Below are 10,692 nucleotides of genomic sequence, written 5' to 3' on the forward strand. Positions count from 1 at the left end.
TCACAGAAGCCACCCCTGCAGCCCGCCCACTGCCAGACCCTGACACGCAAACCCAAGACTTTGTGTTAGATATGTCGTCCTTTGTGCAAGCTGTGTCTCTGGGTACATGATACAGATGCACCGGACGACACAAATTTAGGATTTACAACAGCATAGTTTACTTCCCCGACTTGTCATTACATTGACCAGCTGCAAGCCCAAGTAAACGTGTCAGCTGAAGCAATCAAACGCACGTGATCCCTTACCCGGGGTGTAAATCCGCCACGCGCTGCAGGGCACCGTTTAAGACATACAGGAGGGACAGGATCTGTGGGGAGGGAGATTGTTTCTCACTAGACCTGCCGATTCTCTCAGAAATAAGTGGATGGGCTGTGGTCACACACTTGGTTACCGGTGTGGCTGGTGTTGTAACCGATTGTCCTTCCTGCTGCGCAGCTTCCATTTTGAGTGAGAAAGGCTGATTCTGCACCGGTGTTGCCGTGCAGCCCGCGGCACGCAGCTCTCCTGGGGAACCCCAGCAAAGCCCCGGCCTGACCCTCACCGCCGGCGTCCCAGCAGAGGAGCTCCCGCCCGCGAGAGGCTTTCGGAGTTCGCTCGTCTCGGGCCGCAGCTGTATAATTCCTCTTCTTCGTTTTGGAAATGCTGCTGAATTATGGCGTGAGATTCCCACAGCTTTACGCTATTCTTAGAGCAGCAATGACTGTAGTTATTGCAGGAAAGTGCTGTGTCTTAAGTGCCAGTCCTTCACTACCTCTGTATTCGATTTTCTGGTTACTCTCCCAAATGACTGCTACAATATTTAATGCTAATTATGCCACAGCTGGGACTTGAAAAATTTTGGCTCTTTGAAGTCTATTCTCCTAGACTTTTTAAAATTTTTTTTCTTTTCTGTTCTTATCTGTACTGCTGGTTGAATACATGAATATACATTTGCCCTTGCCTTCCCAGTCCTGTTTTCTAATTCACAGAGGCCTCACGCAGCAAATCCTTTTGGCTAGCATGGGGCAACTTACCTGACTCAGAGGGACAGCGTGTAGCTCAAAGCAGAAAAAAAATTCATGTGTGTCATAAAGCTGCCAGGAAAACAGAAATATTTGATTTATACCAAAATTCTTCCTCACAGCCTGTAACACTACATCATAGTTTGTTACAAGAACTTGCCTTCTCACTGTCTGACTTTTCCCAGGTGCAAAGTCAGTCAAAAGGGTTCATTATTGCTTATAATTTGTGCACGTTACATAATGAACTATTTTGCTCAAACGGTTTCAGTGCAAGGTTTGCCAGAACAAATCCAGGGTGCCGCAGATCACAGCGGGGGGTTATCAGAAGGCCCGCACACAACGCGCGCGGCTGACGCCAGCGGTGCTAACCCGTACTTTTTGGAGCACTGAAGTGGCTGACAGACTTATGGTGAGGATAAATACAAAAAGGCAGAAAATCACCGTCCTCTTATTTCAGTGTTTTATTTTTTCCCCTCTATGTGTTAACAGGAGATATAGACCCACTTTCACGTACGGATCACATTTTGTCTTTTTTCACAGCCAGAATGCATTTGCATCTGTCTATTTATCTGCATGGTCCGCAGCACAGCAGATAGGTGGGTGCCTCATTAATGAATTTATCTTTTCAGCACTGCTGCAAGGCAGAGAAGTACTATTACCATCTCAGCCACCTCCACCTTTGGTTTAGAGATAAGGAAGCAGGGTGCACAAAGAGTGAGTGCCCAAGGTCAGGGAAACCGAGGCACCGCGCATGCCCGGCCAGGGGTGGCCGCGCTCCCCGTGGAGCAGTGCTGTCCTTTTGGGGCCGGTTACACCGGTAAAGGCAAAAGCGAACGGATACAGCAGCTCATCTCAAGCAGCGAAAGGTCTTCTACAATAAACCGTTAGAGTATTTTTTTCAATTTGTTCAGCTGTGGGTGCAAATATTCCTTGAGACACGGGTATTTACATGAGATCGAGTTGCCTCAAAACAATGAAGGTCACGTTTCAGCAGCTGAATATCAGTAAATGGTGGTAACAGCCCTTTGTAGTGGGTGTTAGCAGCACTGGGACTGCTTCCCATGGCATGAGCGGTGTCGGCATCCCTCCTCCTCCTCCTTGGGCAGCAAGCGCTGGTGCCAGCGATGGGGTCAGCGGGAGCACGAAGCCTCATGGGGTGCAGAGACAGCCATCTGCTCTGCAGGGAAGTCCTGGGAGGGATGGGTAGGCTGCGCTGCGTCTCCTTACTAAAACATTTTCCTTCAAGGCTTTCTGCAAGCTTGCACACACCCACTGAGCTCCAGCACTCGTTCATCTCCGCTGCTCTGCACCCTCCTGCTCTCATTCCGCTCAGCTTGTGGGGCTCAAAACACTCACAAATATCTCCATAGATTTAAAAAATTTTTATTCATTCCAACCATCTTTACGTACACATGCAGAGGCGCTGAGGTTACCGGTTAGCTGGAGTAAGAGGAAATTCATCGTGCAAGTATCTCACCAAGAAGATAACATGAGCATGAAGCAGAAACCACTGAGCTCCAGTTGCTGTCCTTCTCTCTGCACCCGTCCTTCTTCCTCTGCATACAGCACATCTTCTCTGGATGATGTTCGTTCCACTCTCCTGTGTCGTTACAGGTGTATGCTCATAAAATGTGCTTTGGAAACCTGCTACTTCACATTAGATCCCATTCTCTAGGTCAGAAGTTCACCAGGATACACTGAATTCCCGACATCCACATTTTTCCCAGCACAGAAAGCAGCAGTGCCCCTTACAGCTGGAAGTAAACAGAACAAATCTCTTTAAAAGTTACACACGACATGGCTTTTAAATAAAGGAAGGGATTAATCTAAAATTCCTCATAAAAGTGTTTTCATGCTGAACTCCCCTTCTCCTTTGCTAGCACACCGCCGGCATGCTGCTCCTCCCCGGGGACCTGCTGCACTGGGCGAGTTCCTTCTGTGGGGGACACCGGGGACACGGGGACCCAAACCGGAGGGCAGGGTCAGCCCCTCTGCTCGGCCACCGCCGCATTTCTGGGGGGAAAAAAGACTTTGGACAATTTTAATGGTGTCTCTCTGGAATGCTTGTTTTAGAAGCCTGACAATAACGAGCTTCAAATGGAAATCAGACCGTGTCACGCCATATGCTTTATTTTTTTCAAATACTTTTCTTTTACCAGGTGTGCAGCCCCTGTTCCCCTGCCCCCGCTTTCTGGCTTGTATAGCTCCCAGGTAAAATTCAAACTACAGGAGGGCACTGGCGCATGACATAATAAATTTATCCTTTGCCTTTCACTGCTTCCCCTCCTGTCACAAGCAACTTTTGATCTCGAAAACTGAAGCAGCAAACCCAAGCCAATGGGAAACAATGGTGGGGTTTTCTAACATGATCTATAGCCAAATGTATATAGCATGAGGGGCAGGTGTGCCCCTGGAGCGGGACTATTCGAGAGAGTTCACTATCGCTGGCTGACGAAATGCAAAGCAACGGCAGCAGTCACGCTCTGCAGAATATGACCGATATCTGAGAGTAAATTATTGTCAGTATTTGGTAATAATTTTCAAACCTTAACTCAAATATCCGTACGCTTTGCATGTTGGCAAATGATAGGTGATGGTGCAGAATAAGAAGTTACCATTGTAATTGGCTGTGTGTATTTTATTAGGCTCAGATTGTGCTTAATCTCATCACTGAGGTGCTTAAATTAATGATGTCTTTGAATAATCATGTCCCTTTACTCAGTGGGAAGAGCCTGGCAGGTACAGAGAGCAATTCAGGTCTGAGATGATCCTTTCCCATCCTTAAGTTGGAAAAGGTAAATCTGGTGCAGCCTCTCCGAGCCATGACTCAGAACACTGTAGTTTAAGCCACGTCCAGGGGATTCAGGGATTTAGTGGAAGCTGTTAATAGATAGAAACCTGAAGGTCAAAAACCCCAGAGAATTTGATCAAATCATGTATATCCTGCATTTGTATTTCCCTTCAAGATTGGAGGGAGAGGCTCGGGCCCCAAAGACGTGTCCGGTACGTGCTGGAGGGGTTGGGCAGAAGCTGTCAGGACAATGACAAGGACAAGGACAATGGCAGCTGAAGTTGCAGCTGTTTTGGAGGAGGGTGCTGGTGTGTGATGCTCTGAGCATAGCGGTGTCCTGCTTCGAGGTGGACCTAACGTCTTCTTGCACCCCGTGCTCTGTCAGCCTTTGCTTTCTTCTACCACAGATGAAACGTGGATGAGAATGGCCAGCTGATGTGGTCCAAAGTGTGCTTCCCAGAGCAAGGACCTAGCCTGTTTACATGCTTTCATCTTTTTTATGCAAACCAACCAAAAATAGAGGAAAATACTTTGGAAACCAGTTCTTGTGTTCTTTGAGAATTTTATCTGTGTGAAGTCACCTCTCTAAACTGAGCAAGACATTTTCATGCCCACCTACACAGCTTTTTCACTGACCCTCCAAGTTCACCATACTCGAAGTCTTAGGTTTTAGTGATTCTCCGCAGAGCCCTACTGCATTTGCTGTAAAAAGTTTCTTTTGTGTGCATCCTCAGATGAATAAATGTGGGACACAAGCTCCGGTGTGGCTGTCGCTGAAGTCGGAATCCCTGCCAGCTCCCGGTGAGAGCAAGCGGCTCACAGCCTGTGCTACCTGGCAGGTCTTCTCTGGGGGCACCAAGGACTGCTGCTTGTTTCGGATACCCATCGCCGTCAGGAACTGCGGTGAATTCTTTGTGTATCTCCTGCAGCCTACTCAAGGATGCATGGGCTACTGCGCGGAAGGTGAGGATCAGTAAAGTATTTATCAATAAGATTGCATATGTCTCTCTGGTTGTGTGTTCAAAGGTCCTGGTATTGCAATGCACATCTCGGTGACCTTGCGAGTCAAGCATCGCTCCCAGTAAGATGCAGACCATGTAGAAAATAAATCAGCAGCCGTCCAGGGTGTTGCTGAGGAATAGCTACTGTTAGCAGTGCAAAATATAATCTGGTGTGTATTACTGAAGTGTTCTTTGCTTGGCTACAGTACACACGTAACCTTTCGTACCCTCTTCGGCTCCACCTTGGCTTGAAGGCACACAGTTAGTGAACAGAGGCATCTCAGTTTTATTGAGGCAATGTATCCAGGATGCTGCATCTAAGTTCTGTTCTTATCTTCAGTAATCCAGTATTCCCAAAAAAAAAGATAATTCGAAACTCTGGAAGGAAAAAAAACCCCAAAACTGATAACATCTTTTTCGTGACATTTATATAATTACTCTCGTCAGAAATAATTTTCAGCCTACTACAAGAGATCTAACCTCTGTTCGGTAGCTAGGAAACAAAGGAATAGCAGAAAGCAATTGCTCACTCAGTTAAACCTTCTGAACTTCAGAGCATGTTCTGGTGCATATAGATTTAGTCAGAAAAGACAGCTCTTTCTCAAAAGAAAAAAATTACCTTTATACTTCCTTTTCGGCGTTTTCAACAGAGACATGACACACTGAGAAACTAGGGTTAACACCTTTCAATCAGGCGAAATTCAAGCTTAAATAAATTTTAAAGAGAGAGAGATCTATTTTCTTATCTTTATCAATATTTTAACATTCCTACATGAAGAAGAGGGAGGGAAAAAAGCTCAAAGGAAGTGAGACTAAGTCACTATTTGAAATAAAAAATATCCGTTAAAATAAATGAAACTGCTCTTTAATTTCCATTATACTTTCTCAGAGATTACTTTTTAACTGAATACAGTCATTTTCCAGTTCAAGCTTGGCTTTTTTTAAACCATAAGGTTTCCAATACTCTTGTTTGAAGAATTTTTTACCAATACCTTTTGGGTGATTAATTTTGTCCTTTCTGTTAATCCATACCTGTTTAGTGATGTAAATCTGATGGCATTTTTCATAAAAGAAAGCTTATCATTTCCCATCTATCCCAAACCAACAACCTGCTGCCTTTTTCTTACTGCTACTGTTGAAGCTTTCACCTTTTTCCTAGGCATTTCAGTGAGGTCCAGCTCTCCCAAGTCTTTTAACTTCTTGTCTTTAGGATGTTTTTGCAGTATCATGTATGGGGTGGAAAACACCCGAAGCTGAAAGTTTTTATTGGATGTTGTTAACTCAGTGTCTTAAATTCAGCTGTGACCATTGCACCACAGGAGCCCCTATGCAGCCCCAGAGCCGGGTCCAGCTGGCACCGTCACGGCTTCTTGCTGGGGTCAATCCCCCAGCCCCATCCGCTGGAACCTCGGGAACAGAACGCCGGTCAGCACTTCTTAGCTGCAAAACAAAACGAATTTAAAGCTTCATAGCTTGGCAGAAAGGACACAGCTGGGAAAAGCAGCATTATGAGCTTGTAATTCTGCTCACATCCTCCCATGAGCTGATCACCTAACTTTGTCCTTCTGGAGTCATTTCCTGCAGAAGGTCATGATGTGAGCCACAGTTTGAGGCAGCTTCCCTTAGAAACAATAGAGAAAAAGATATAAACAACTGGCCTTTATTCATATTTTAAGTAACTTGTTTCTTTTTCTTACTTCTTGTTATTTGCCCTGGACAGATGTTAATATATTGGTTCTTCACTCTGCTATAACAGCCTCATACCTTATTCTCTTGGGCTTCCGTAATATTTTCTACACTCCTCAAAAAAAGGTACTTAATTTATCCTTTCAAAGCATCTGAACCAGCTTCACATTCTGTTTGAGTCCGAGTCTCTAGAGATGAAAGAACATCACCCTACAGTATTATACATCTTTTTGTTTCTACTTTCTAGGTGAGTTTAACAGGAAGAAAAGTTTCAGACTTCATTACTTGTTGAAGCCTACAGAAAGCAGGCTGTATTTTTAGAGCAGTGGCATTATTCTGGGCAGAAGGAGACTATATTGAGCAGACCTAGCCTATGTACGTCCCAGAACAGCCTGGAACGTATCTTCAGAGCATGGCAATATGGGCTGGGTGCTCTCTGAGAGTCAGTTTACCTCTGCAACATAATTGTTTCTCATATCTTTTCTGTACTTATTGCAAAACTTGGATCAAAAGGCTGTGCTTCAGGGGAATGCAAAGCTGATGGCCTTTGCTAGAGTAATTAATTTGTATTAATCTGAGTGCTTCATTTCAATAACATTCCTCTTACTGCAGAATATAAAAAAAACCAAACAAACCACAAAAAAACCACAGGTCAAATATTTTAACAATGAGTAGTCAGTACACATTTACCAATTTTTGCTTTTCGTATGAAATACATTTTCTTACTTACATAGTTAATAATCAAATCACAAGAATATAAAATGTAGCATTTTTCCCATATTTGGTTATATTGAAATCTTCTTGTTGAGTGAACAATTATAATATTAAAATAACGTTTTGTGCTACATCCGTCTTTTGTTTCCTTTTTCCAGACAAACTCACAAGCCTGGCTTTGCAACCAGTGGTAACTCCCGCGCTTGTGCAAGGACGTGTCCATCTGAAGTGCACTTACTGCCGCCCCTCCTCAAAGCCGCCGCTGCGGTACGTGGTGGTCTGGTCGCGCCTGTCCAACCCTGCCAAGAAAGAGCAGATTCAGCGTGACACCACCCTGCAGTCATTTTCCTACGTCGAGATGAACGGTGTGAATCTCAAATTGGGAGACACGGTAACGCCACCCTGCCTTCAGCAAAGCAGTTCAAGCGCTCAGGGGGGATCAAATCCTTTTCTTAAATCTTTGTTGTGTTTTTATTAGTGCTGCTCCTCATTCTTTACACTTACAACTACTGCAGAAAAAAACACTCAAACTGTTGCACAGCCAGATTATTAAATAGCATGTACCAGCTTCAGGGCCTGTAACGTTTCTTTGAATTGCAGTGAGTTCACTGAAGCTATCCGTTTTACTATTTTCTAAAGCAACTTGAATATTTGCCCTTACATTAGAGTTTGAATGCCATGAAGTTGGTATGAGTAGTAGGTACATGTGCCTGAGCCAATTTTTGCTTAGCATTTCTGTATCTTGCCGCAGTGAGAATTTGCAGTAGAGGCAGACTCAGTTATACGCACTCAGTAATTTTTATACTCATGGACCAGAGACACAATAACATCTTTTCACAGAAAAGAAGGACGGTACATTTTAAAAGAGAGGGAGGTTTATTTTATGGTCTTTTTCATGGTGTTCTGCCTCTCTGATTCCAAATTCTTGGTTCAATAGCATACTGAAAGATAGAGTTCATTACAAAACAATCTTTAAGAAGTATATTTGACGGCTTACATAGCAACACTGATCTCGTTTCAACAACAACAACAAAACAGAAGCCAATACAAGATGTGAAAAAAAATTGACTTGTGTATGAATTCACGGCCTTTCATGCTACAGAAACAAGACTTCTAAAGTTAAATTAGGTTCATAACTTTTATAGACAGAGAGCCATTAGTGATGCTACAACAAACTGAAAGAATAAACAGGGATAATGGCCTTGTGTTAAAAGCAGGTTGGAAATAGTCTTGGCATTTTGCAGCTCTTCTTTGAGATATTAAAGATATTTAAGAAATGTGAATAAGCTTTTTCCAGTTCTTAAAAGGATGAGTCATTTATAATGGTAGCACAATCCAGATAGTTTTTTCTCATTTCTCCTTGTAATTATGCCTCCTGAGTTCAGAATCGGACTGATGCTGCCCTCACTTATATTGTAACGAGGCAAACAATTCTGGCAGTTTAAGACATGTTTGTGTTATGAAGAGATATTTTCATCAAAATAATTTCACTTGCGATCACTTCAAATCTAGTTTTAACAGTCCTGAGGGATTCAGAGAAAATATAGTTCTGTTAACTAGTAGCATCACCAAATCTTTATAAGAACATTTTTATTATATTAAGTTTTCAGTAAGCCCTTCCTTGTCCTCTGCTGAAACCCACATGTTTAATTTAGTGGGTTTAGTGAGACTAAAATGTTCTTTTCCTTGCTAGATTTTTTTTAAAGGTCTTCATGGCTTATTTCCCTAATTATAATTATCCATAAATCATCGCTGCTGAAAACCAAACAATGAAGCCTCAGCTGTAACTGGGAATTCAGTTTTACATAATAAAGATTTAAAAAAGCATTTCGCCGTGTTTGCCATCCCACTCTGGGTGTCTAGTAAGAGTCATAAAGGAGCAGACTCTCCTTGCACCTTCAGTGGTGTAAACCTGAAGCAACTTAGTAAGTGCTGGTAGGGCTACCGCAAAGCAAAGGTCATGCTGCTAAAAGGAGAGTCAGACCCCAGGGACCAAAATCAGCTGCACAGAGGCAGTTTGTAACCTTCCACTTGCCCAGGAAAGATGCAGGTGGAAGGCTTTTTTCTCAGGCAGCTTTAAAGGGAGGCCAGATCCCCACTGAAAAAAGCCATATTAGAGAGGACATAATGAATTGAGGGCACTTTCCAGTTCTCTTTCCCCTTCTCCATGCACAGACCAGCGGTAGCATCCCCGTGGCTGCACACCACCAGGACACACGGGTGGCATTCAGAGCAGAATATGTCCTCCATGATGCAGAATTTACAGGGTTTTGAAAACTGCTTGCTTTTGTTTAACCTACTTTTCATATACCTGCACATAGCATGAATTTGACCTCAATGCTTTTATAGCCTGAAATCAGCATCTTCTCTCTTCATTTCTTGATCAAAAACTACAGCCAAGAAAAAGATTTTTTTTAATCACTTTTTAGGTGATTGATATCTACACTATTTTTTTACCTGTCAGAAAGTCTCCAAGTAATAGGTTAGTCACATAATAGAACATCTATTGATATATTTTAATACGCAGTCAAATGTTAGAGAAGAGTTGAGATTTACCAGCCAACAGTTCTGAACTTGTATTGACTAAACAGACAGTTGTTTTTTTAATAGCCATCATGTGTGCTTTTCTCTCCCATCTTTGGGCTCCAATTTTGTTATTTCAGACACTACTGTTGGCAGCATAATGTTCAAAAAACTATTGCAGCCTTAAATAAATCTATAACATACCGCTACTTCTATATAAACGCTGGAAGAAGCCTACTCCATCTGATATGAAAATCCTGGCATTCCTAAGCCTTATTTATGCGATAGTGACAGAGGTCATTTCATTCCTTGAGGCACAGCCATCTATAAATTACAGCGGCACACTGTGAGTAATGAGTTATGCTAAGAAAGGTGTTTAGAAGAAAACCGTGCAAATTTTGCTCAGCACAGCAATCCCAAAGTTCATATGGCAAGGAGCAATTGTCACCGTACATAAACTATGATGCACATAGTAAAATAAAATTGTTTAAGTAAAACTAGACTTTCTGAGCTGTGTTCTAGAAGTGGCTGCTTTGCACAGCACTCTGCAACAGCAGAAAAATAAGCTCCATTCAAAAAAGTTTGTAATTTAGTGCCTCAATATATAAAATAACTAATTTTCACTCACAAGGGAAAAGGAGTGAAATTTCCCCCTGCTTAAATACTAGTCACATCCCAATCACTGGACTTGACAAATTCAACAAGAGAAATAGGAAGACCTGCCTATTTGTAGGTCACACCTGAGTTTACAATTTATTTCTCAACCTTCAGGTAGAAAATGAGGAGCATCCCCACAGAAACAGAGCTCTGGGTGGACTTGAGCAGAGATTTTAAAGCAGAAAGGGTCAGAGAGATGATGAGCAAAAAGCTGCAGCTGATGAGACACCTCACTACTACCCTGGGAAAACTTCTTTCCTCAGTAGATGAATGACAGCCAGCCTCCACATACTGTTTGGCCATTTGGCAACTGGGAAGA

The 10,692-nt window shown here is 42.9% G+C and overlaps 1 protein-coding gene across 1 annotated transcript in view; it reads left to right on the forward strand.

Annotated features, from left to right (window-relative positions):
* Nucleotides 1–1,269: 1,269 nt before the first annotated feature.
* The window catches only part of LOC104625237 (von Willebrand factor D and EGF domain-containing protein-like), a gene marked incomplete at both ends in the record, with an annotated part of 90,937 nt that continues 81,514 nt past the window's right edge, over nt 1,270–10,692 (forward strand). The window contains 5 exons of the mRNA XM_010292813.1: nt 1,270–1,410; nt 2,882–2,982; nt 3,161–3,212; nt 4,527–4,755; nt 7,352–7,584. Of these exons, the coding sequence (XP_010291115.1) occupies nt 1,270–1,410; nt 2,882–2,982; nt 3,161–3,212; nt 4,527–4,755; nt 7,352–7,584 (756 nt within the window). The remainder of the gene's footprint in view (nt 1,411–2,881; nt 2,983–3,160; nt 3,213–4,526; nt 4,756–7,351; nt 7,585–10,692) is intronic.

The sequence above is a fragment of the Phaethon lepturus genome, unplaced genomic scaffold, assembly GCF_000687285.1.
Source record: "Phaethon lepturus isolate BGI_N335 unplaced genomic scaffold, ASM68728v1 scaffold25158, whole genome shotgun sequence".
NCBI lineage: Eukaryota > Metazoa > Chordata > Aves > Phaethontiformes > Phaethontidae > Phaethon > Phaethon lepturus.